Raw genomic sequence first — 27,727 nt, 5'->3', positions numbered from 1 at the left:
CTGATCCAATCATGATTCTTAACCGATGAGGGGTTAAGGGTAGCGGGGATTGAGTAGACTCAGATTGAGTAGACTGGGTCTTTACTCGTTGGAGTTCAGAAGGATGAGGGGTGATCTTATGGAAACATTTAAAATAATGAAAGGGATAGACAAGGTAGAGGCAGAGAGGTTGTTTCCACTGGTCGGGGAGACTAGAACTAGGGGGCACAGCCTCAAAATATGGGGGAGCCAATTTAAAACCGAGTTGAGAAGGAATTTCTTCTCCCAGAGGGTTGTAAATCTGTGGAATTCTCTGCCCAAGGAAGCAGTTGAGGCTAGCCCATTGAATATATTCAAATCACAGATAGATAGATTTTTAACCAATAAGGGAATTAAGGGTTACGGGGAGCGGGCGGGTAAGTGCGCTAAGTCCACGGCCAGATCAGCCATGATCTTGTTGAATGGCGGAGCAGGCTCGAGGGGCTAGATGGCCTACTCCTGTTCCTAATTCTTATGTTCTTATGGACTCGGGTCCACTTATCTGCCCGCTCCCCATAACCCCTCATCGATTAAGAAACTGTCTATCTCTGTCTTAAATTTATTCAATGTCCCAGCTTCCACAGCTCTCTGAGGCAGCGAATTCCACAGATTTACAACCCTCAGAGAAGAAATTCCTCCTCATCTCAGTTTTAAATAGGCGGCCCCTTATTCTAAGATTATGCCCTCTAGTTCTAGTCTCCCCGAACATTGGAAACATCCTCTCTGCATCCACCCTATCAAGCCCCCTCATAATCTTACCCGTTTCGATAAGATCTGGTGGAGGTATGGATTGCTTTATATGATCTATAACGGTGTGAGATCTGTGAGTTGATGATGCTACTTGCTCCAATACATAGTATCCTAATGTAGGCGGAGCTATTTCTCCCCTCCCACCCTAAAAGAAAATTAAAGCTTCAACATTTCTCAGATTTGCAGTCGTGAAATGCAGACCATGCAAGATGGTCCAGGGCGGGGGCAGTGGGGAGGAATTTGTAGCAAGATGCTTTCTGCTCAATCCAAAATTCCACAGGGAGTGGGAGTGGGCACTTCTCACATTCCACCCTTCTGTGGTCATGTCGTTGGGAGAGGTGGGATTGGCGAAATTCAGTCTGATAGCACCCCTCGCGAGGGTTAGTAACGGGGGCGCTAAAGGGATCAGCGCCACTCGACAATTTCAGTGTGCGGTACTTGGCAGTGTTGAGGAGTATCGCCCGGGAGCGTAGAGCCGGTGTACAAGGCCCCCCGGTATCGACTCGCAATTAAAATCTGTTTTGTGCTGCACCTGTAGCGCCCCCCCCTAGTGAGACCGCCAGAGAAAGCTGGCGTGCAGAACTGTCCTCGGAGCGCATGGGGAAGGAATGACTGCATGAGGTAAGTCTGATTGATTTTATTTTTCATTTATTTGCAATTTACCTTTATTTAGGGTGAGTAATGTGTAGGGAATATTTTGTGTTCCTTTTTTTTTTGCAGGGGGAGCCCTCTCTTAGGGCACTACGAAGCCGGCTCTTTAGCTTGAGATCCTCAGAGAAATCTCAGTTGCTCACCCGCCCCAGTGCCCCAAAATATGCTTCCCTTAGTGCGCTCCACTCCACTGTCAGGACAAAAACACAGAATTTTTTGGCTGCTGACGCAAACCATTTCCCGGCGCCAAATTTATCCACCCCCGACATTAATACCTTGAAGAACATTCAACCTAATTTCAAGCCCCAACTGTCCTAAATCTCCACCCAGTTTGCTCCTGACACACCGTATGCCTGCATGAAGGTGGTGTACTATGGATGCCCAGATTAAATTCCAGCAGAAGTGGAGTTCAGCAGCTTCTTAAATGTCGGTTTACCTGCAGCAATCTGTCGCAGAGAAATCAATTGCTGGTGGGAAAGGGACAGATTTTGAACTCAGGACTTTTCAGCCTTTCTTCATAGTCTGCCCGGACAAATCCCTCCACAGCCTCACCCCTCCTTATGGCTATAACCTCCTCCAGCCCCACAACTTTCCGAGATGTCTGCGCTCCTCCACATCCCCAATTTTAATCGCTTTCAGCAGCCGAGGCCCTAAAGCTCTGGAATTTCCCCCCTAAACCTCTCTACCTTTAAGACGCTGCTTAAAACCTGCCTCTTTGACTAGCCTTTTGGCCATCTGTCCCAATATCTCCTTATGTGGCTTAGTGTCAAGTTTTGTTTGAGAACACTGCTGTGAAGCGCCTTGGGATGTTTTATTGTGTTATAGGCGCTATATAAATGCAAGTTGCTGTTGTTATTGGCCCGATTGTGGGATTTCTCATGGCATCATTGTTGGAGCCATTGTTTCATCCCAATGCACTGCCATTGGCTCATCAGGTGTGGAAGAAAGAATCTATGAATCTATGGCTTATGGAAAAGGGAAGGGTTAAATTCTGTTTTTGCTATATTGGAAGAAATAATAGGACTAGAACAACACCCACACTTTTTAGCCTTGAAACTTAGAAATGTAATTAAATGACTATCTGGTATTAAAAGGGAGTCTCCTGATATTCTGCTTATCAGACTGTGAACAGGGAGAAATTATGCAAGGACAGATAGAGTGTGTGCCTCCCGAGACAATCTTTGTACTCACGGAACTAATGAATAAGATTCCTTTTCTAGTTCTGTATTCTATTTCTGTATAAAGATAGGGACAATTTGCTTGTAGAGCAAAGTTTTCTGCCTTGGTACGGTCCAAGCAGGCTCTCCGAGATATCTCGCTTTTTTAAATAAAATTCTCTCGAAGCACGACTCTGAAAGCCTCCGCTTGAGTTAATTTAAGCTAAATATTTCCTCGACATCAGGAATTTTGAGGCTACTGATTTTAATACATAACTATATATTTTGTGTTTACTCTGGAAATTTGAGATGATATTTTCTATATTATCTATTGTCTGGTAAACTATGCAACCAATTCATTTTTCCAGACATCAGAAAGTAGTTGTTTGATAAAGTGTCATTTCCTCCTCTCCCCCGCACAAAACCTAATGTTTTGGGGAGTGCTGATCCAAAATAAGCAGAACCATGGAAGAATGTGTATTACAGATAAGCAAACATGCTGGGATATTTTTGTTTTACAACATACACACCAGTAGCAATAAGAAGAAGAGACAATGGTCTTATTACTAGAACAGCAACACAGAAATGGTCACATAAGGAATCTGAATCACCTGCCAAAAATAAAACAAACGGATGTAAGTGTGGTTTAAGTAGACCACTTTCCCTTAAAACATTGCCCTAAAAATTTAGAATTTTATATCAAAAGCATACTCACCTGACATCTCAAGTGTCTTATTTCCTGATAAAACAGTAAAAAATGTAAGTAAATACAGATAATATAAGAACATAAGAATTAGGAGCAGGAGAACACCATTTAACCCCTCGAGCCTGCCCCATTTAATAAGATCATGGCTAATCTGATTTTGGGCTTAGCTCCAATTCCCTGCCCGCTCTCCATAACCCTTCACTCCCTTATTGCTCAAAAATCTTTCTATCGCCACCTTAAATATATTTAATGACCCAGCCTCCACAGTTCTCTGGGGTAGAGAATTCCACAGATTTACAACCCTCAGTGAAGACATTCCTCCTCATCTCAATTTTTCTGAGACTATGTCCCTTAGTTTTAGATTCCCCCACGAGGGGAAACATCCTCTCTGCATCGACCTCAGTATCTTATATGTTTCAATAAGATCACCTCTCATTCTTTTAAACTCCAATGAGTATCGGCCCAACCTACTCAACCTTTCTTCATAAGTCAACCCCTTCATCTCAGGAGTCAACCTAGTTCTCTGAACTGTCTCCATTGCAAGTATATCCTTCCTTAAGTAAGGAGACCAAAACTGAATGTAGTACTCTAGGTGTGGCCTCACCAATACCCTGTACAGTTGTAGCAGGACTTCCCTGCTTTTATACTCCATCCCCCTTGCAATAAAGGCCAACATTCCATTTGCCTTCCTGATAGTGAAAGTGAAGCTTTGCTGAGTGCCAGAATTACTGAGTTGACTTTTATCAGCAATGCAAGTATAAAATATCACACTAAAATATACAAAGAGAATGATGTGGCACAAACTTACTGCAGAGTTTATTTTCACAATGATCTTTAAAGCATTCACTACATTCTTTTCCTTTTAAATAAGGACGGGTTGGATAATTTCCACTGCAAGAAAAAGAACGGTACATAAATATTAATAGATTATGAATATGAAAATCTATTAAAAAGAATCCAATACCAAGAGAGAGACTTACGGTGGTCCATAATCACAAACAAAAATGGCTGAAGCGCCATTGTGAAAGCCAGCAATTCCTGATGGACAGGAATGAACTGCACAGCCAACTTTGTAACTTGATGCCCAGACAAGCTTGAAATGGAAAAAGAGAGAAAAAAAAGCATGAATTGTGATAGTCTGCTTTCAAACAAAATATGCCAAATTAACAAAGGCAATTTCAACCTTACCATGTTAAAATCACCCAGGTTATTTACCTGCTGGAGAGCCACAAGGAATTCGCTAGTTCCAAATTTTAACCTGCTCTACTAAGCGTGTGGCAAGGACCCTCACCCAAAGCCTTTAAATAAGCATGTCAGGCCCCGACTGCAATTCTAACAGGTGCCCAGAGCTGGTAAGTCTCTAACTTTTCCCGCTGTCTTCACCTGGCGGGAGAAGAGCTAGGACTGAAAGAGGCACAAACAGGTACATTTAAAAAAAAAAATTAAAGGCCAGCGAAGGAACGCAAGATCCCCGTGAGATGGCCTCCACTACTTGGTGTCGGCGGGCAGCCACAAGGCTGTGCAATTTTCCACCGCTTCCAGACAGTCGGCAAGCAAGATTTAAATGAGGCCTAGGAATTAAAATTATTGTCTTTATGGGTCCGAAATTGAAGAACTTACTGCCACTGACATTCCTCTGCAACATCCGCCCAGTGCCACTTTCGACATGGCCTGGAGCGGGTGGGAGGAGAGAGCTGCCAGGAAGCGCCCACCGACGTCAGCAGATGGCCGAGTCGCGCAACTGACCTCCCGCCCGGCGAGCTGAGATATTGATGCGGGCAGGAGAACAGGGGTGGACCGCTGGCTGGAGGCCGGTCTGTCCCCGATGGTAGGTAAGAAGATGGTGAAAAAAAGGTTAGTACACTTTTTGTAATTTTCTTCTTTACAGGGACTTGCCTGGATGGGGTCCCCTGAAAGTCTTCAGATTTTTTTTTTAATGCTTTTGCTTTTCAGCTCTTCGACTCTATCCTCGGCAACACTTGGGCGGCAAACGCCTTTGTCGCCGAGAATGAGAGCTCCCACCAGCTGCCGCCTAGATTGGCAGCGTAAGTCGTTCATTTGCCGCAGGCCGACCTTCAAGGGACCTCTCCGATGAAAATCCCGTCGAAAGTACCGTCAGGTACCTCGGCAACCATCAGCAGTCCTTTGGGCGGGCAGAGGCCTTCATCAATTTCGGGCCCTATATTTCCAAATAATATTTAATAGCAAATTGTCCGTCCTGATTATTTATTTGCCCAAGGAAACTAATCTTGTTTTGTATATGCATCTCCTACAAGTGAGGCTAGTTACATTTCCTTTACATCTCCACCAGTATAACTTTACAGGCCAGCCATTACACAACTGATACCACATTTCTCAATGTTCAGTGCCCCTCATCATTCAAATGGAACAGTTAGTTGTGAAGCCAATGATGTTGGCAGTTGGCTATCTTTAAAGAAAATGTTAAGAGTTATAGTCAGTAGCTGTTAAGATATTCGTTCTTTTGATTTCTTTTAAAACATTAATTCCACTGCTGTTCCATTTGAAATCAAAGTATTTGTATGTAGACATGAATATGATTTAGGAAAAAAAATTATTAAATGAGAGTTTGGTTGGATATATGCAGATGTTGTGATATTGATACATACCTCAGCTTCATTGCAAATACAAATCTCCAACTTGGGCCCCATTAGAAAATTGACCACTACTAGTTGACCATCTCGCCATCAGACCCTGCCAGTGGACAGCGAGTTAAAATGTCTTTGCGACATATTAGTTGAGCTTACAGATAAAAGATTTGGTTTGGGAACAAGATGCAAATAACCAGACACTTACAGATAACAGATAATTAACAAGATATGGGGCTAAAACCTCCACTTTTGTGGTAATCCAGCGAGGGCTTAAAAAAAAAAAGAAGGGTTTTCAGATCGCCGGCTTCTCGCCCATTCTCAAAGCACCTAGTCTCCACTTTTGAAAATGGGCCTTACCGTGAGCAATATGAAATAGGCGGTAGCATTAAATTTTTTTGACCTTCTGCCATAAAGTTTAGCCGTCCATAGCATCGGCATGGCAACGCTCGATCCCCGCGATTCTGGAGGTCAAGGGTCATCATGACATGTGCAGAAGAGGAGACAGAGAGGGGGAACTCAGAGGGACTGAAGGCATGTCTGGGTGTGGTGTGGCTGCTTTGGGAGGAAGGAGGGCGACTTTAGAGCTTCACAGCAAGTAGGCAAACAAAAAGTAGCTGTTACCAGCCACATATTTGCCTGAATTTGGCCTATAATGGAGAGAGGAGGCATCACAGCACGCTGTGGAGACCAGTGAGGTGGGAGAGGAGCACATTGGAGGGCGCAAAAAAGCCAGGAGGTTCTCGGATGAGGCAAATGCCTCCCTCCTGCAGGAAGTCGAGTTAACGCTGGGGTGATTTGACACAGGGAGGGCGTGGGAAGCCCAACGAGACGACCAACGAGGTGCGTAAGGGCAACCAATGCCGCAAACGATGGAACGACCTTGTGGGATCTGCAAGAGTAAGTGTTACATTGATTTACAAGTACTTATGTATTTATATAATTGAATTTGTAACAGTCATGAGTGACTATCAGCAGATGTGAGGTCTTTCACTTTTACCGGGAATGTTTTACTCAAAGCCTGAGGTCACGGTGTACGTCTTTAAGTAAAGAATGATAATTTTCATAATAATGATGATTACATCTGTCAGTTATGTGTTGCATTAATGTCTGGGACAGTATCTAGCAATGATCTCATGCCATGTCATCCTGTAACCTTTTACAGAAGAAGTTATCGACGATGAGGTCCATGCAGAGGCAAACGGCTGGGGGCCACCAGTCCCCAGCGACATCATTGACATGGAGGAGCGAGTGCTCACACCCCCGGACAGCCACGGACGCATCTGCAGACCCTGAAGTGATGCCATGTGAGTAAAGCTTACACCATTGCGTGATGTAAAGTCAATAGATGCCACACCCACTCATATCCGAACAATCATATATGATAGATGATTTCTAAAATGGTCATAGAAATAATGATGGCCCAATGAAAATCATTGGACTGCAAATGTGTTGATGGTCATGAAGTGTGATGTCTGCGATGATTTTGAGCGCGGTGGTGCTTGTGTCGTGCATATGCTGTGTGTAGCGCTGGACTCACCTTGTGACCCTAGCACCCCCTTCTCCAATAACCTCATTTGTGTTTTTCAGCTCAGCCAACAGCGTGTCCCAAGACAAGACCACAGAGGCCAGAAGATGGGGGCACGGGGCAGGAGTCGACGGACGATCCAACAACTGGTGCTGAGGAGCTCCGATTCTCGCCCGTCAATCCGCTGGGTCTATTCCCCACAGACGAGAGCGCAGATTTCAAGGAACCTGCATCGCCACGCTCCAGAAGCCATTCCACCCCCAAGGCCATCTAGTGGTCCTCCGGTCATTCCCGCCTCCACTCTGGAGGTGCCGGCCCCAAGCACCTCGCCACAGGGCACCCCATTTGTCCCCAGGATGGCACCAACCCCGCGGAGGTCCCGTGGACGCGGCAGGTCTGTTCCACGAGCACCACATGACAGCGGAGAGATGGCACAGTTGTCCAGGAGGACTGTAGACATTGGTGACCAGCTCATTGAAGCATTGGGGGGGCATATCCCAACAGCTGGCCACCATGACCGAGTACATTCCGCGGATGGCGGAGGCCCTGGATGAGATAACCAGGAACACTGCTGCCACAGGCCTCCCAGTGGTCCCTGAGCGCAGCACTCCACCCCTAGGTTCCGCATCACCACTGCGAATGACAGATGAGAGCAAGGACCAAGATCCTGCTTCTGTATCAGAGAATATTGCCCCCTCGGCAACCCCCGCAACGACCGCATCTGCCTTCATCCCCCCCCAATGAAGCACCGCCTGAGGAGCTCCTCGGCCAGGCAACGTGGAGCGAGGAGGGGAAGGGATAGAGGTGGGGAGACGAAGGGGGAAGGAGGGGGGGGGGGGGAAGGAAAGTGAGGTGCATGTCCGCAGGTGATGGCTGTGTTATATCTCCATCTGGGTGTATGCAATTTGTTGCAATGTATGGGGGCTGGGGACCACGCTCCTGCTTTGCCTTTGTATTCTGTGTTGCTGGACATATTGAACATGTGATTGATGTCAGTGGTGGAAAAAGTGGGGTGTGGGCAGGGGTTAGTGTTATAGCCTGTGATACTTATGATTTCAGACCAATGTTGGTATAACATTTTTGTTATTGAACATAACCTTGTTGCGCATTGTCTCAGATAGCTGCACCATTACACACTGTTGATTCCTTAACATGAAAGGGTTAAATATAACTTAGCAATGTAAACTTTAACTGGCACCAAGGTGATGGGCACCATTGATGTCTGAGCTACACACACATAGCAGTGTGTCAGCGTTGTCACTCGCATCAATGCTCTTTCAGGCAAATCGTTCAGATTTCAGCTCCTCATAAGAGTGGGATTTAAAAAATGCCAGCCACACCACTTTTGTGCGTTTTTTTGGGCGAGCGATATTGTGGGCGATGTGCGCGCGAGGTGGGGAAAGTGACGGTGGGCGATCTCCTGGTCGTTAGTTTCGCCAAGTTTCACCAAATGTGCCCTTTACCACAAAAAAAAAGTGGTTGAGGGGTATTATTGAATTTCGGCATTAATTCTGTGCGGAAAAGTAACGCTGGGCAATATTATGGGCGTTGATTTCGCCCATTCTGATGATTCCGCCCCAAAAAAGTGAGCGGGCGGTAATATTTTTTCCCGCCGTTAAGCACATGGGGAAAGTAACGCTCGGCGATAAGTTTTCTAAAAATGCCCGTCAGTTCTATTTTGTGCCAAAATAGGCGATATATGGGGATTATACGTCATTTCAGCGGTAAAGTGAGCATTAAGCATGCAAAAAAGGTGGAGGTTCTAGCCCATGGTCAGCAACAAGGCCACTACATATGTAATTAAACCTCAGCATATTGGGTACAATTATATGGTCAGTGGTTGTTAAAGCTCTCGGGACAATCAGAAGTAGTATAACCCAGTTGAGCTTAATCACTTTGAACTACGCGGGGAAAACATGTAGTATTAATTGCTTATCATTTCATGTAATACTGTAGAACAGTTGTACAAGAACAATACTGTTTAGTCAATATATTAAAGCTTGTTGTTTAGAACCACTCAGGCCTGAATCACACGGAAGTTACTGTTGAAAGACTAACAACCTTATGTTGCAACTGCAACTATGGCAAGAAATCCACTAACAGGCCCTAAACTCAACATATTGATTAGTTTTACTTTCTGCAACATGTTAAAAAGCATAGACAAAAAAAAACTGAAGTGCAGATCTGAAAGCCACACTCTGTATTTTGAATTATACCTGCCCTGCCTCTTAAATGTATCTCTTGAATGTGTATAGACTGGTATGCCACTACAAAATTGGTTAAAAAAACCAATTAGTGAGCCCAGAATGAGTCATGTGTTATACATTAATTTAGAGTGCAAGTGTAAGAGAACGTAATTCTGAGCTTAATGACAAGAGCAGCATGTCCAAAATAGCATAGAAATACTTGCTTCTAATATTTTCAAATACATAGAAAAAAGTTAAAACATGGAAATGGGCCATTTGGCCCAACCAGACCATGTCGATGTTCACCATCTGCATGAGTAAATAGTTCTAGTAGTAAGTAGTCCTAGTCACATTTACTTGCCCTAGACCGGTTGTGAGCTATTGCCCTATCTTCAACCTCCCTTTCCTCTCCAAAATTCTTGAACGTGTTGTCGTCTCCCAAATCCATGCTCATCATTTCCAGAATGCCTTGTTTGAATCCCTCCAATTAGCCTTCTGCCCCTGCCATAGTACTGAAACTGCCCTTACCAAGGTCACAAATTGACTGCGACAAAGGTAATCCATCTCTTCTCGTCCTTCTGGATCTGCCTACAGTTGACCACAAAGTTCTGCTCCAACACGGCTACACTGTCATCCAGCTGAATGGCACTGCACTCGCCTGGTTTCATTCCCATCTTTCCAGCCGTAACCATAGAATCACCTGCAATGGCTTCTCTTCCCGATCCTGCACCGTCAGCTCTGGTGTCCCCAAGGATTTATCCTTGGCCCCCTCCTATTTCTCATCTACATGCTGTCTCTCACTGACATCATCCGGCAACACAAGGTGAGTTTTTACATGTACGCTGATGATATCCAGCTCTACCTTTGCTCCAACTCTCTCGAACACTCTACCGTCTCTATACTATCAGACTGCTTGTCCGACATCCAGCACTAGAGGAGTAGAAATTTCCTCCCAATTAAATATTGGGAAGACCAAAACCATTGTCTTTGGTTCACGCCACAAACTCCATCCCCTTTCCACTGATTCTATCTCTCCCTAGCATCTATGTAAGGCTGACGAAGTCTCTTTGCAACTTTGGTGTCATATTTGATCATAAATTGAGCTGCTTACCTCAGATCCGCTCCATCACTAAAACTGCCCATTTCCACCTTCATAATAATCGCCTGTCTCAGCTTATCTGCTACAGAAACCCTCATCCATGCCTTTATCACTAGACTTGATTATTCCAATGCACTCCTGGCAGGCCTCCCTAGTTCTACTCTGTATAAACTTGAGGTCATCTGAAACTCTGCTGCCTGTGTGCTAACTCGCACCAAGTCCCACTCACCCATCTCCCCTCAGCTTGTTGACCTACATTGGCTCCCAGTTAAGCAAAGCATCAATTTTAAAATTCTCATCCAGGTTTTCAAATCGTTCCATGATCTCGCCTCTGATCTCTAATCTCCTTCAACCCTATAATCCCCCCAAAATCTCTACATTCTGTCTATTCTGGCCTTTTGAACATCCCCAATTTTTAAAATGCTCCACCATTTGCAGTTGTGCCTAGGTCCTAATCTCTGGAATTACCTCCCTAAATTTCTCCACCTCTCTGCTTCTCTCTCCTCCTTTAAGATGCTCGTTAAAACCTACCTCTTAGACCAAGCTTTTGGTCACCTGCCCTAACTTCTCCTTATATGGCTCAGTGTCAAGTTTTGTGGAGAGTTTTGATAACATTCCTGCGAAGCGCCTTGGGGCTGTTTATTACGCTAAAGGTGCTCTAGAAATACAAGTTATGCAGCTAAGCCATAAAGGAGTAAAATTAGGAAGCACCTTTTCACACAAATGGTAGTGGAAATCTGGAACTTGTTCCCCAAAAGGCTGTATATGCTCGGGGGGTGGGGGTGTCAATTGAAATTTCTAAGACCGAGATAGTTTGGTTAGGTAAGGGCATCAAGGAATGTGGAGTAATGGCACATAAATGGAGTTGAGGTACTGATCGGTCATGATCTAATTGAATAAGCCTGATGTTCTTGCGACTTATAATTTAGCTGGAAAACACATTACGTTCATTTCTGGGGATGCAGAACTGTAAAGGAGAGTGCGAAGAAAGAGGATAGATTGCTTTGTTAATTACAAAAGCAGCTATTTCAAAAACAGACTTTTTACACTGAATACAAAAGTTGCTAAATTTTCTACTGTCTATATTCAACCTTGTGCCTAATTCCTCCCAACATTTGGTATCTCTCCTTTGGTCAGACCAAACAAAAGTAGAAATGTCAGCAACTCCAATCACCATTTCTTCACTAGTGGAGGGAAAAGCAGTCTGCGCAACTAACACTTCAGTGAATGGTGTTGGAGGCACCATTGGCATACAGCTTATACATGGTTTATGCAACTGAATTTTGAAAGAACTGCAGGTCATATGGCTAAATTATTTATTGCTAAGAAACTGCAAACAGTTGTAGGATAATGCTGTTATTTTGATCAATTAAATTATTTGTACAAATAGATTACCTGGGTGTAATGTCCACATACTTTTGTGCACCTTTGTGAAGCATAATCATAGTGAATAACTTCGTTATACCAGTTTGTTATTGCACGACTGACATTTAAAGTGGAACCAGATGTGACATAGATGTTTTCTCCAACAGAGGTGAATACTGGATGAAGTTTTCCGTGCACTTTCAGGTCGGTATTGTGTTTGAAAACACAGTTCTTGCTCCATTCCAGGGCTGCTTTAGCAAGAATCCGATCCCAGGACTAGAATTAAAAAGAAAACCATCACTTACATTAGCGAAATGTGGCCCAGATTTCAAAAACTGTACAAGCACTTTATTGGTATTTGTTCAAAGTTGCTCCTGTTCTCCCATTACATTGATTTCGATAATATTAACATTTAAATTAACAATGTAAATGATTTAAGTGCGCAGAGTTTCATCACTCCTATTATCGCCCCAACCCTCTTCTCAGTCTTCCTCGCTGGCATGCTCCACCTCACACTCAACAAACTCCCCGCTGGAGTGGAACTAAACTACAGAACCAGTGGGAACCTGTTCAACTTTCGTCGTCTCCAGGCCAGGTCCAAGACCATCCCAAGCCCTGTCGTCGACCTACGGTACGCAGACGACATCTGCGCCTGCGCACACAGAGGCTGAATTCCAAGTCATAGTCAAGTATTTACTGAGGCATACGAAAGCATGGGCCTTACACTAAATATCTGTAAGACAAGGGTCCTCCACCAGCCTGTCCCCGCCGCACAGCACTGCCCCCCAGTCATCAAGATCCACGGCACAGCCCTGGCCATTTCCCATATCTCGGGAGCCTCTTACCATGAGCAGACATTGATGTCGAGATTCAACACCGCCTCCAGTGCAGCCTTCGGCCGCCTGAGGAAAAGAGTGTTTGAAGACTAGGCCCTCCAATCTGCTACCAAGCTCATGGTCTATAGGGCTGTAGTAATACCCGCACTCCTGTATGGCTCAGCGACATGGACCATGTACAGTAGAGACACCTCAAGTTGTTGGAGAAATACCACCAATGATATCTCCGCAAGATCCCGCAAATCCCCTGGGAGGACAGACGCACCAATGTTAGCGTCCTCGATCAGGCCAACATCCCCAGCATCGAAGCACTGACCACACTTAGATCAGCTCCGCTGGGCAGGCCACATTGTTCGCATGCCAGACACGAGACTCCCAAAGCAAGTGCTCTACTTGGAACTCCTTCACGGCAAACGAGCCAAAGGTGGTGTATGGAGAAAGAGTCAGACTGAACACTGTGAGCTCAAAGTAAAGTATGACCGTAGTCTTTTATTGCAGGTATCCAGAATGCCTCTCCAACCTGTGAAGCCTCCTTAAATACCTATGCTCCCAAGGGATTATGAGATCCCTTGGGACTACAGGGGATGAGCCCTTTGGTGGCTGTACAGAATAAATACAAGTCCAAGTCCACATATATAACACTTCCCCCCCCCCTTCCAAAGTCAGTAGTGTAACTATTTACAATGTGAGTCGATCTGGGGCCCTTCTTGCCCTGGTTGATCGTCTCGGTGTGAAAGCTGGTGTTGTTGAATCATTTGTTGGGCCCTCGCTGGGCTGCCTGGTGTGTTGGGCCCTGCAGGGCTGATGTGGATGATGGGTTCTGCTTCATGGTCAACCGTGGTGCCGGTTGCCACTGGTGTATATGTTGGGGGATCATAAAAGGTAGGGTCCAAGGTGGGTTGCTCAGGATAGTCCATGAATCTGTGTTTGATTTGGTCCAAGTGTTTCCAGTGAATGAGTCCATTTGAAAGTTTGACCCGAAACACCCTGCTCGCCTCTTGAGCCACGGCAGTGCCGGGAAGCCACTTGGGACCTTGTCCATAATGTAATACAAAACCAGGATCAACGATTTCAATCTCACGTGACACATTTGCGCTATCACGGTATGCACTTTGTTGAAGCCACCTGCTCTCTACCTGTTCATGTAAATCAGGGTGAACTAATGAGAACCTTGTCTTAAGTGCTCTTTTCATGAGCAGTTCAGCAGGTGGGATCCCAGTGAGAGTGGGGTCTCGTGCGGTAGCTAAGCAGGACTTGGGATAGGCCTTCAGTTACCCTCTACAAACCTTGCTTGATGGCTTGCACTGCTCTCTCTGCCTGACCATTGGACACTGGTTCAAACGGGGCAGATGTGACATGTTTGATCCCGTTACAGGTCATGAATTCTTTGAACTCAGCACTAGTAAAACATGGCCCATTGTGGCTCACCAGGAAATCGGGTAAGCCGTGTGTGGCAAACATGGCCCGCAGGCTTTCAGCAGTGGCAGCGGACGTGCTAGCCGACACTATCTCACATTCAATCCACTTGGAGTACGCGTCTACAACCACGAGGAACATTTTACTCAAGAACGGGCCTGCATACTCGACGTGTACCCTAGACCAAGGTTTGGAGGGCCAAGACCATAAACTTAGCGGCGCCTCCCTGGGTACATTTCTTAACTGCGAGCATGTATTGCATCTGTGAATGCAGGACTCTTAAGTCCGCATCGATACCAAGCCATCACACGTGGGATCTGGTTATCGCTTTCATCATTACGATACCTGGGTGGGTACTGTGGAGGTCATTGATGAAGGTATTTCTGCCCTTCTTGGGGACCACTCTCAATTGCCCCACTGAAGGCAGTCTGCCTGTATAGACATTTTATCTTTACGCCACTGGAACCGCTTTATCCCTTCCTGCATTTCCACTGGACACTGGACCAGCTTTTGAAGCCGTGAAGCACACAGCTTTTGACGAGAGATAATAAGGGGTCCTGGCTTGTCCAGGTTTTGATCTGCCGGGCAGGAACAGGTGATTGCTCATGCTCAAATGTTTCCATAACCATGGCTAGATCTGCGGGCTGCGCCATTTCCACTCCCGTGATGGGCAATGGCAGCCTACTGAGAGCATCGGCGCAGTTTTCTGTGCCTGGCCTGTGGCGGATGGCGTAATTGTATGCGGACAACGTGAGTGCCCATCTCTGATTGCGGGCCGATGCGTTGGTATTTATCCCTTTACTCTCGGAAAACAGGGATATAAGTGGCTTATGGTCAGTTTCCAATTCGAATTTTAGCCCAAACAGGTACTGATGCATTTTCTTTACTCCATAGACATACGCTAACGCTTCTTTTTCAATTATGCTGTGGGCTCTTTCAGCCTTAGACAGACTCCTGGATCCATAAGCAATCGGTTGCAGTTTCCTGAAATCATTAGCTTGTTGCAATACACACCCGACACCATATAACAACGCATCACGTGCTAGTACCAAACGCTTACATGGATCATACAACACAAGCAATTTGTTTGAGCATAACAATTTTCTCGCTTTTATTAAGGCATTTTCTTGGCTTTTGTCCCAAATCCATTCGCCCCCTTTTTGTAATAAGACATCTGGTGGTCCTAGCAGTGTGCTGAGACCCGGTAAGAAGTTACCAAAGTAGTTTATGAGTCCCAGGAACGACCGCAGTTCCGTCATGTTCTGTGGCCTCGGTGCGTTCTCGATTGCCTCCGTCTGCGTGTTGGTGGTTCTGATGCCGTCCGCCGCAATCCTCCTTCCCAAGAACTCCACTTCAGGCGCCAGGAAAATGCACTTTGAGTGTTTTTACTTGAGCCCCAAGCGGTTGAGTCGACTAAGAACCTCCTCCAGGTTCTGCAGGTGCTCGACTGTGTTCCGAACTGTGACCAAGATGAAAGACCATGGTGTGCGGGACCGACTTCAGTATACTTTCCATGTTTCTCTAGAATATCGCCGCCGCTGATCGGATTCCAAGCGGGCATCTGTTATAAATAAAAAGGCACTTGGGCGTGTTGATGCAGGTGAGAGTCTTTGATGATTCCTCCAGTTCCCGCGTCATGTAGGCTGAAGTCAGATCCAGCTTCGTGAACGTCTTTCCTCCCGCCAGCGATGCAAAGAGGTCGTCGGCCTTTGGTAGTGGGTATTGGTCCTGCAAGGAGAAACGATTGATAGTTACTTTGTAATCAGCACAGATTCTGATGGTGCCATCTCCCCTGAGGACTGGGACAATAGGACTGGCCCACTCGCTGAACTCGATCGGTGAAATTATGCCCTCTCTTTGCAGCCAGTCTAGCTCAATCTCTACCCTTTCTCTCATCATGTACGGTACTGCTCTCGCCTTGTGATGGATGGATCGCCCCCCTGGAATTAGGTGAATCTGCACTTTTGCTCCTTGGGATTTCCCAATGCCTGGCTCGAAAAGCGAAGGAAATTTGTTTAAGACCTGGGCACACAAAGTGTCGTCAGGGGGCGATAGCGCTCGGATGTCGTCCCAGTTCCAACGTATCTTTCCCAGCCAGCTCCTGCTGAGCAGCATGGGACCATCACCCGGTACCACCCAGAGTGGTAGCTTGTGCACCAGTCCATCGTAGGAGACCTTTACGGTTGCACTGCCGATTACAGGAACCAGTTCTTTTGTGTAAGTTCTTAGTTTTGCGCGAACTGGAGTTAAGACTGGCCTTGAGGCCTAGTTGCACCACAACCTTTCGAAAATCTTTTTGCCCATGATGGACTGGCTCGCGCCCAGCTCCATTGACACCGGGAGTCCATTTAGTTCAACATTCAGCATTATCAGGGGACAGTTCGTGGTGAATGTGTGCTCCCCATGTACCTCTGCCTCCTCTATCTAAGGCTCAGGTTCGTCGTGATCCTCCGTGGATCTGTCCTCCTCTGCAATATTGTGGTTTGCAGGTTTAGCAGCTCGCCTGCACACTCGGAGTTCTCCCATTGTTCCACCGCCCTTGCAAACGTACTCTTTGAATCGGCATGAATGGAAACGATGACCGCAGCGCCAATAAGGTGTTAATGGCCTTGCATTCATCACCCTTCATGGTGGACTCAGTCATCTGCGGATGTGCAACTGCAGGTACGTAACAATTCGAAAACAACATCACTTTGTTCACAGTACTTGCAGCAGCACTTGTGTGCTGAGAGATTTGCTTCATATTGTCACTGGTGGCAATGAATGCCTGGACTATCGCTATGGCCTTACTCAAGGTTGAGGTCTCTACAATCAAAAGTTTGCGAAGTATGATTTCATGGCCAATGCCAAGTACGAAAAAGTCTCTGAGCATGTGCTCAAAATGTCCTTCAAATTTGCAATGTTCTGCAAGGCATCTTAGCTCGACGACATAACTCGCCACTTCCTGGCCTTCAGACCTTTTGTAGGTGTAGAACCAGTACCTCGCCATCAGAACGCTTTCCTTTGGGTTCAAATGCTCTCGGACCAGTGTGCACAAATTATCGTACAATTCCTCCTTGGGTTTCGCTGGAGTGAGCAGATTCTTCATGAGGCCATACGTTGATGCCCCACAGACGATGAGGAGAGTCGCCCTTCGTTTGGCAGCGCTCTCTTCCCCAGCTAACTCATTGGCCACAAAGTATTGGTCGAGTCACTCCACAAATATTTCCCAATCATCTCCCTCAGAAAATTTTTCCAGGATGCCCACTATTCTCTGCATTTTGGGTTCGCTATCTTTATCTCGTCGCCAGTTGTTGTGTATGGAGAAAGAGTCAGACTGAACACTGAGCTCAAAGTAAAGTGTGACCGTAGTCTTTTATTGCAGGTCTCCAGAGTGCCTCTCCTGTGAAGCCTCCTTAAATACCTGTGCTCCCAAGGGATTATGGGATCCCTTGGGACTCCAGCGGATGAGCCCTCTGGTGGCTGTACAGAGTAAATACAAGTCCACATATAGAACAGGTGGGCAGAGGAAACATTACAAGGACACCCTCAAACCCTCCCTGATAAAGTGCAACATTCCCACTGACACCTGGGAGTCCCTGGCCAAAGACCGCCCCAAGTGGAGGAAGTACATCCGTGAGGGCACTGAGCACCTCGAGTCTCGTCACCGAGAGCACGCAGAAACCAAGTGCAGGCAGCGGAAAGAGCGTGTGGCAAACCAATCCCACCCACCCTTTCCCTCAAAAGACAATCTGTCCCACCTGAGACGGTCTGTGGTTCTCGTATTGGACTGTTCAGCCACCCAAGGACTGATTTTTAGAGTGGAAGCAAGTCTTCTACGATTCCGAGGGGCTGCCTATGATGATGATATTTAAGGAGGATGAATAATGGAAGTCTCAAATGACTGAGCAAATTGGTGCAGATAAACACAGAGCAACTCAGTTGATACACTCTATTGTTTTATTTAGTTACATCAGATTTACAATTACTATGAGTTTTTGTCAAGTCAGTGAAATTGTTAAAATGCATTTAAACATGAATTTTAAATACAAGATTAAAAGGTGATCTAATTGAGGTGTTTAAGATGATAAAAGGATTTGATAGGGTAGATAGAGAGAAACTATTTCCTCTGGTGGGAGAGTCCAGAACAAGGGGCATAACTCAAAATTAGAGCCAGGCTGTTGGGTGGTGTCAGCATGCATTTCTTCGTGCAGAATGCATTGGAAATCCCATGAAGTCTCATGGCTTCAGGTCAAACATGGGCAAAGAAACCTTCTGCTACCGCCTCCCTCAGCTAACAAATCAGTATTCCTCCATGTTGAACATCTCTTGGAAGAAGCACCGAGGGTAGTAAGAGCACAGAATGTACTCTGGGTGACATACTTCAATGTCCATCACCATGTGTGGCTCATTAGCATCACGATTGACCGAGCCCCGAAAGGACATAGCGGCCAGACTGGGCCTGCAGCAGGTGGTGAGAACACCAACACGAGGGAAAAACCTATTTGACCTCGTCTTCACCAACCTACCTGTTACAGATGCATCTGTCCATGACAGTATTGGTAGCAGTGACCACAGCACAGTCCTTGTGGAGGCAGACTGGTTTGATGAGAATGACCAGGAGATCCAAGAGCTACTAGATCGCAAGAGCTGGGCATTTCTGAGCCTTAAACAACAACCCAACTCTGGAGCAGCAAGGCAGCATTGTAGACGGCTTAAGGCTGACGTCTAACAAAAACCCGGGATCGAATGCACAGGTGGTGGATGGAAAAAGCACAGGAGATACAGCAGCTGGCCGACAGCCATGATGTACGAGGATTCTTCATCGCAGTCAAGGCCACCTACTGTCCAAACACACAAGGCCCCACCCCACTGCTGGCCAAGAACAGGGAAACACTCATCAAAGACACCGAGGCATTCGGAGCACTTCAATCTCCTCAATCCTTTGCCTCTGCCTTTGACGCAAGCGTTCTCGACTCCATCCCGCAGCATGCGACCCGCCACCACCTCAGTAAAACCCTACCACTGCACAAGGTAGAAAAAGCCATAAGACAGCTCAAGAACAACAAGGCTACGGGAGCGGATGGAATCCCTGCTGAGGCACTGAAGTATGGCGGAGAGGCACTGTTGGCGTGAATACATGACCTCATCTCTCTCATCCAGGGAGGAGAGCATGCTGGCAGATCTCACAGATGCAGTGATCGTGACCATCTTTAAAAAAGGGGACAAGTCCAACCGTGGCAACTACAGAGGAATCGCTAGAGTCCTCCTCAACCATCTTCTCCCTGTGGCAGAGGAGTTCCTCCCAGAGTCACAGTGCGGATTTCGTCCCCTACGGGGCACAACGGACATGATCTTTGCAGCACAACAACTGCAGGAAAAATGCAGGGAGCAGCACCAGCCCTTATACACGGCCTTCTTCAATCTTACAAAAGCATTTGACACTGTCAACCGCGAGGGTCTATGGAGCGTCCTCCTCCGTTTCGGATGCCCCCAAAAGTTCGTCACCATCCTCCGCCTGCTCCACGACGACATGCAGGCCATGATCCTTACCAACGGATCCATTACAGACCCAATCCACGTCCAGACCAGGGTCAAACAGGGCTGTGTCATCGCCCCAACATAGAAAATAGGAGCAGTAGTAGGCCATTCGGTCCTTCGAGTCTACACCATCATTCAATATGATCATGGCTGATCCTTTATCTCAACACCATATTCCCACTTTTTCCACATACCCCTTGATGTCTTTTGTTTCTAGAAATCTATATCTCCCTCTTAAATATATTCAGTGACTTGGCCTCCACAGCCTTCTGTGGTAGAGGTTCACCACCCTCCGAGTAAAAAAATGTCTCTCATCTCAGTCCTAAATTTCCCTATCCCGTATCCTGAGACTGTGACCCCTTGTTCTAGACTTCCCAGCCAGGTGAAAACATGCTCCCCGCATCCAGTCTGTCTTACCCAGTCAGAATTTTATACGTTTCAATGAGATCCCCTCTCATTCTTCTAAACTCTAGTGAATACAGGCCTAGTCGACCCAATCTCTTCTCATTCGACAGTCCTGCCATCCCAGGAATCTGGTGAACCTTCGCTGCACTCCTCTATGGCAAGTATATCCTTTTAGGTAAGGAGACCAAAACTGCACACAATACTCCAGGTGCGGTCTCACCAAGGCCCTGTATAACTGTAGTAAGACATCCTTGCTCCTGTATACAAATCCTCTTGCAATGAAGGCCAACATACCATTTGCCCCTAACTGCTTGCTGCACCGGCATGTTTGCTTTCAATGACTGGTGTACAAGGTCCCTCTGTACATCGACACTTCCCAAGCCATTACCATTTAAATAATACTTTGACCTTATGTTTTTCCAACCAAAGTGGATAACTTCACATTTATCCACGTTATACGGCATCTGCCATGTATTTGCCCACTCACTTGTAAGGTTTTGCAAAACCAACCACGGAGACATGTGGCAGGGAGAATGGGATGATGCCATGTTTAAAATGACCAACTGCAGCCAACAGCCTGTAAACCGCGGAGGATAATGGGACTCTGGCCACCCTGTACAGTAACAGACAGTGTTGCAGGGGCACGGAACTGGACGGGGGATGGGCCAGCTACCGTAAAGAAGGGGGGGGGGGGGGGAAAGAGTGTACATTCGGTTCTTCCAGGAAAATGGATACAGGGCAACTTTATATTTTAAAAGGACATTTCTCCAGCTTTTCGTGTAAAACCCTCACAGAAGAGGCAACATGTCCAGGCACAATCTCCCCAGTAATACACAGGATAACACAATGGGTATCAGTTTGAATAATTAAACAAAGGCAATCATTTTGGCCAGCCCAGACAGAGTGGCACCTCTGTCGAGATAATGAACAATCATCTTCATTCACCCCATCCGCGAGCGACATGATTCAGGAGGTGTGGCTAATCTCCCATTCCAGACAGATCGATACACATCGAACTGCTATTCACACCTTTTTTTAATTCAAGGAAGACCCAAGAGAATGGCATGCAGTTTTGGCACGAAGATGAACGGACTATAAGAAAAGGCTGCAAAAACACACAGAGGTTGGAGTCAGCTTTTGCATTGAGTTGTAGAGTTGAGTTAAGAAGGTGGGAGTCAGTTTTCGTTGTGGTTGAGTTGAGTTAAAGGGGAGTTGACTCAGCTTTTCACAGGGCCCTCGCTATGGGGAAGGTGCGCTTAACTCCAGCAGCTTTTTGCTTCGGAGCCAACCGAGAGGCAAATAGAAGAAACCGACGCAACAGCGAGGAGGAAAACCGAACCGACCAATAACGTAAAACCCACCCCAGAGGGACCCCGAGCTGAAATAAGTGCCCCCAGAACCCCGGAGCTGATAGGATTGAGAGTATACCCCAAACCCCCTCACAGACTCAATTTAGGATAGGAATTGGTAAGAAGGGTGGAAGTGGGAGGTGGGGTTGTGTGTGGGTGGAATGTTTCAACCTCTTACCTTCCCCTTCCCCTTCCCTGTTGCGAGATTTTTGTGTTGTTGAGTGAGATTGTGCCATTACTGCTATTTACGACCTCTTCCTATGCCCTCTATCTTTGTGTTTACTATTCTAAATAAACAACATTGGCCATTTTGCACTCTTACCCACTATGTCTGGTACCTCGTTACTCACCCATCCTCATAAATCGCACGTACAGAACCTCAGGGGTGTGTGGATTCGAACCCACACCCCAAGCTCCCCTTACACACTCAACCTTTCTAAATTGCCTTGCAGCATCTTAGCATCCTCCTCACAGCCCCACCTAATTTTGTGTTGTCTGCAAACTTGGAAATATTACATTTGGTTTCCTCATGCAAATCATTTATATATATTGTGAATAGCTGGGGCCCAAGCACTGATTGTCACCCCGAAAAAGACCCATTTATTCCTACTCTCGGTTTCCTGTCAGTTTACCAATTTTCAATTCATGCCAATACATTACCCCCAATCCTATGTGCTTTAATTTTGCACACTAACCTCTTATGTGGGACTTTATCAAAGGCCTCTAAAAATCCAAATACACTACATCCACTGGTTCTCCCTTATCTATTCTATCAATTGCATTCTCAAAAAACTCCAGCAGGTTTGTCAAACATGATTTTCCTTTCATAAATCCATGTTGACTTTGTTAAATCCCATTGATATTATCCAAGTGTGCCATTATCACATCCTTTATAATAGACTCCAGCATTTACCCTACTACTGGTGTCAGGCTAACCGGTCTGTAGTTCCCCGTTTTCTCTCTGCCTCCTTTTTTAAAATAGTGGGGTTACATTTGCCACCCTCCAATCTGCAGGAACTGTTCCATAATCTATAGAATTTTGGAAGATGACAACCAATGCATTTACTATTTCCGTGGCTACCTCTTTTAGTACTCTGGGATGCAGATCATCAGGCCCTGGGGGATTTATCTGCCTTCAGTCCCAATAGTTTCCCCAGCAATATTTTCTTACTAATAATCATTTCTTTTAATTCTTCTTGCTCACTAGACCCTTGGTTCCTTTGCATTTCTTGGACGTTATTTGTGTCCTCTTCCGTGAAGACAGAACCGAAGTATTTATTTAATTGTTCTGCCATTTCCTTGTTCCCCATTACAAATTCTCCCGTTTCTGTCTGTGAAGGACCTACATTTGTCTTCACTAATATTTTTCTTTTTACGTACTTGTAGAAACTTTTGCAGTTGGTTTTTACCCTATTCTCAATCTTCCTCGCTGCCATGCTCCTGGGAGCATTTTTCGCATGCCTGATACGAGACTCCCAAAGCAAGCACTCTACTCGGAACTCCTTCACGGCAAACGAACCAAAGGTGGGCAGAGGAAATGTTTCAAGGACACCCTCAAAGCCTCCCTGATAAAGTGCAACGTCCCCACCGACATCTGGGAATCCCTGGCCAAAGACCGCCCGAAGTGGAGGAAGTGCATCCGGGAGGGCGTGGAGCACCTCAAGTCTCATCGCCGAGAGCATGCAGAAATCAAGCGCAGGCAGCGGAAAGAGCGTGCGGCAAACCAGTCCCTCATACCCTTTCCCTCAACGACTGTCTGTCCCACCTGTGACAGGGACTGTGAACAGTCCAATAAGAGAAACAGCCACCTAAAAACTCATTTTTTGCGTGGAAGCAAGTCTTCTTCATTTCCGAGGGACTGCCTATGATGGTGGTGGTGGAGGGAGTGAATGTTGAAGGTGGTGGATGGGGTGTCAAATCAAGCAGGCTGCTTTGTCCTGGATGGTGTCAAGCTTCTCGAGTGTTGTTGGAGCTGCACTCATCCAGGCAAGTGGAGAATACTCCATCACACTCCTGACTTGTTACTGACATCCAATAACAGCTTATCTGCGCAATGATGTAATTGGGATTATGGAGACACGGCTCCAAAGTAACCAAGGATGGGAACTCAACACCCAGGGGTATTCAATATTCAGGAAGGACACACAGGAAGGAAAAGGAGGTGGAGTAGCGTGACTGGTTAAAGAGGAGATTAACGCAATAGTAAGGAAGGACATTAGCATGGATGATGTGGAATCTATATAGGTAGAGCTGTGAAATACCAAAGGGCAAAAAACGTTAGTGGGAGTTGTGTACAGACCACCAAACAGCAGTAGAGGGGTTGGGGATGACATCAAACAGAAAATTAGGGACGCGTGCAATAAGGGTACAGCAGTTATCATGGGTGACTTTAATTTGCATATTGATTGGACTAACCAAACTGGAAGCAATTCTGTGGAGGAGGATTTCCTGGAGTGTATAAGGGATGGTTTTCTAGACAAATAGGTTGAAGAACCAACTAGAGAGCTGGCCATCCTAGACTGGGTATTGTTTAACAAGAGAGGATTAATTAGCAATCTGGTCGTGCTTGGGAAAGAGTGGCCATAATATGGTAGAATTCTTCATTAAGATAGAGAGTGACACAGTTAATTCAGAGACAAGAGTCCTGAACTTAGAAAGGAAACTTCGACGGTATGAAACGTGAATTGGCTAGGATAGACTGGAGAATGATACTTAAAAGGGTTGACGGTGGATAGGCAATGGCAGACATTTAAATATCACATGGACGAACTACAACAATTGTACATCCCTGTGTGGCGTAAAGAATAAAAAAGGGAAGGTGGCTCAACCGTGGTTAATAAGGGAAATTAGAGAAAGTGTTAAATCCAAGGAAGAGGCATATTAGGGAAAGTGTTAAATCCAAGGAAATTGGCCAGAAAAAGCAGCAAACCTGAGGACTGGGAGAAATTTAGAATTCAACAGAGAAGGACTAAGGGTTTAATTGGGAGAGGGAAAATAGAGTACGAGAGTAAGCTTGCAGGGAACATAAAAACTGGCTGCAAAAGCTTCTAGAAATATGTGAAGAGAAAAAGATTAGTAAAGACAAACGTAGGTCCCTTGCAGTCGGATTCAGGTAAATACATAATGGGGAACAAGGAAATGGCAGACCAATTGAACAAATAATTTGGTTCTGTCTTCACTAAGGAAGACACGAATAACCTCCCAAAAATACTAGGGGACCGAGAGTCTAGCGAGAAGGGGGAACTGAGGGAAATCCTTATTAGTCAGGAAATGGTGTTAGAGAAATTGAAGGGACTGAAGGCCGATAAATCCCCAGGGCCTGATAGTCTGCATCCCAGAGTACTTAAGGAAGTGGCCCTAGAAATAGTAGATGCATTGGTGGTCATTTTCCAACATTCCATGGACTCTGGTTCAGTTCCTATGGATTGGAGGGTAGCTAATGTAACCCCACTTTTTAAAAAAGGAGGGAGAGACAAAACAGGGAATTATAGACCGGTTAGCCTGACATCGGAAAATGCTGGAATCAAATATTAAAGATGTAATAGCAGCGCATTTGGAAAGCAGTGACAGTATCGGTCCAAATCAGCATGGATTTATGAAAGGGAAATCATGCTCGACAAATCTTCTAGAGTTTTTTGAGGATGTAACTAGTAGAGTGGATAAGGGAGAACCAATGGATGTGATGTATTTGGAGTTTCAAAAGGCTTTTGACAAGGTCCCACACAAGAGATTAGTGTGCAAAATTAAGGCACATGGTATTGGGGGTAATGTATTGACGTGGATAGAGAACTGGTTGGTAGACAGGAAGCAAAGAGTGGGAATAAACGGGTCCTTTTCAGAATGACAGGCAGTGACTGGTGGGGTGTCGCAGGGTTCAGTGCTGGGATCCCAGCTATTTACCTTATACATTATGATTTAGACGAAGGAATTGAATGTAATATCTCCAAGTTTGCAGATGACACTAAGCTGGGTGTCAGTGCGAGCTGCGAGGAGAATGCTAGGAGGCTGCAGGGTGACTTGGACAGGTTAGGTGAGTGGGCAAATGCAATTGCAGATGCAGTATAATGTGGATAAGTGTGAAGTTATCCACTTTGGTGGCAAAAACAGGAAGGCAGATTATCTGAATGGTGACAGATTAGCAAAAGGGGAGATGCAATGAGACCTCGGTGTCATGGTACATCAGTCATTGAAGATTCTGATCCGGGAGCACTATTACCCTGGTGTAAATCGGATTAATAGTCAATGAGCGGAACACCCAGCCTGCGGCGTTGAATCTTACACAGAGAGTGAAGGTAAATGACGGCCATGTGAAATCGTTCTGTTGCGCCAATACCGAACAACAAAATTACTCTGCTAACGCATTACAATTATACTCCACCGCACAGCAAAATGAGAAAAGACTTCATTCACTAATAAAAACCACGCCTCTACTCTGTCTCTGTACTTAGCAATGCAGGTACAGCAGGCGGTGAAGAAGGCAAATGGCATGCTGGCGTTCATAGCGAGAGGATTTGAGTATAGGAGCAGGGAGGTCTTACTACAGTTGTACAGGGCCTTGGTGAGACCACACCTTGAGTATTGTGTGCAGTTTTGGTCTCCTAATCTGAGGAAGGACATTCTTGCTATTGAGGGAGTGCAGCGAAGGTTCACCAGACTGATTCCCAGGATGGCAGGACTGACATATGAAGAAAGACTGGATCGACTAGGCTTATATTGGATATATTCAAGAGGGAGTTTGATATGGCCCTTACGGCTAAAGGGATCAAGGGGTATGGAGAGAAAGCAGGAAAGGGGTACTGAGAGAATGATCAGCCATGATCTTATTGAATGGTCGTGCAGGCTCGAAGGGCCGAATGGCCTACTCCTGCACCTTTTTTCTAATGTTTCTATATTCACTGGAATTTAATCGAATGAGAGTGGATCTCATGGAAACATATAAAATTCTGACAGGATTGTACAGGTTAGATGCAGGAAGAATGTTCTTGATGTTGGGGAAGTCCAGAACCGGGGTCACAGACTAAGGATAAGGGGTAAGCCATTTAGGATCGAGATGAGGAGAAACTTCTTCACTCAGAGAATTGTGAACCTGTGGAATTCTCTACCGCAGAGAGTTGTTGAGGCCAGTTCGTTAGATATACTCAAAAGGGAGTTAGATGTGGCCCTTGCCACTAAAGGGATCAAGGGGTATATAGAGAAAGCAGGAAAGGGGTACTGAGGTGAATGATCAGCCATGATCATATTGAATGGTGGTGCAGGCTCGAAGGGCCGAATGGCCTACTCCTGCACCTATTTTCTATGTTTCGATGTGCCTTGTAGATGGGGGAAAAGGCTTTGCATTTATATAAGAATAGCCACAAAATTTACAGGAACTATAAAGTTAAAAATTACAAGATTCCGATCCGGGAGCACTATTACCCTGGTGTAAATCGGATTAATAGTCAATGAGCGGAACACCCAGCCTGCGGCGTTGAATCTTACACAGAGAGTGAAGGTAAATGACGCGCATGTGATGCCAACCGAACAACAAAATTACTCTGCTAACGCATTACAATTATACTCCACCGCACAGCAAAACGAGAAAAGACTTCATTCACTAAAAAAAAAACCACGCCTCTACTCTGTCTCTGTACTTAGCAATCATTTCAACTGCTGTGGAAAAAGTCATAGCGTTGCAAAAACAATTGAAGAATAACCGGGCGATTTCTCCATACCATATACAGCATGTTGCTGGCGGGAGGATTGACTTGCGAACGATAGAAATTGTGGCGCTGGATGCATTCCTTGATAAAATCTTTATTATCAATGTCAATTGCTGCCTCGACACCAAAAATAGCCAAATAAAAACACACGTTAAGTGAAACACTGGCGCACAGCCGTCTCCCCATTCGGACACCCATGTTCAGAAGTTAAACTTCCGCACTTTCAAACAGGAAGTTACCGATTTCACGCCCAAATATGGTGCAGGTTCAGTTGCGAAAACTAATTGCAAGATAGCCACGTACAAAATGAAATGCTGGCGGGGCACTTCCTTCTAATTTTCAGATGAAAAAAAAACAGGTAACTGGTGTTAATAATTGCTTAATCTTCCACTGTGCGTACAACCAAGAACCAATATCTAGATGTTTATAGGACTAC

General features: G+C 45.7%; 1 protein-coding gene and 1 long non-coding RNA gene across 2 annotated transcripts; one reads left to right on the top strand and one right to left on the bottom strand.

The window, feature by feature from the left end:
* Positions 1-271: 271 nt before the first annotated feature.
* On the bottom strand, positions 272-27,498 carry LOC139280575 (glioma pathogenesis-related protein 1-like). Its single transcript, XM_070900090.1, has 6 exons — positions 27,304-27,498; positions 12,097-12,342; positions 4,263-4,375; positions 4,091-4,173; positions 3,292-3,315; positions 272-3,187 (listed from the first exon to the last, which is right to left on the bottom strand). Exons 1-6 carry the CDS (start codon positions 27,487-27,489, stop codon positions 3,057-3,059), a joined length of 783 nt encoding a protein of 260 aa, XP_070756191.1. The 5' UTR covers positions 27,490-27,498; the 3' UTR covers positions 272-3,056.
* On the top strand, positions 5,779-8,159 carry LOC139280576 (uncharacterized). Its single transcript, XR_011596719.1, has 3 exons — positions 5,779-6,788; positions 7,054-7,195; positions 7,479-8,159. It is a non-coding gene; the product is annotated as an uncharacterized lncRNA (long non-coding RNA).
* Positions 27,499-27,727: the final 229 nt, after the last annotated feature.

The sequence above is a fragment of the Pristiophorus japonicus genome, chromosome 15, assembly GCF_044704955.1.
Source record: "Pristiophorus japonicus isolate sPriJap1 chromosome 15, sPriJap1.hap1, whole genome shotgun sequence".
In the NCBI taxonomy this organism is placed as follows: domain Eukaryota; kingdom Metazoa; phylum Chordata; class Chondrichthyes; family Pristiophoridae; genus Pristiophorus; species Pristiophorus japonicus.
The sequence above is the reverse complement of the archived record's forward strand: the minus strand, read 5'-3'. Positions and strand labels throughout refer to the sequence as shown.

Coding starts and splice junctions, on each gene's coding strand:
- LOC139280575 (XM_070900090.1), bottom strand. CDS start 27,489: ATGGGTGTCCGAATGGGGAGACGGCTGTGCGCCAGTGTTTCACTTAAC. Junction 12,343..27,303: donor CCAGCAACATGCTGTATATG/GTATGGAGAAAT, acceptor TTTTAATTCTAG/TCCTGGGATCGGATTCTTGC. Junction 4,174..4,262: donor GTTTGTGATTATGGACCACC/GTAAGTCTCTCT, acceptor TTTTTCTTGCAG/TGGAAATTATCCAACCCGTC.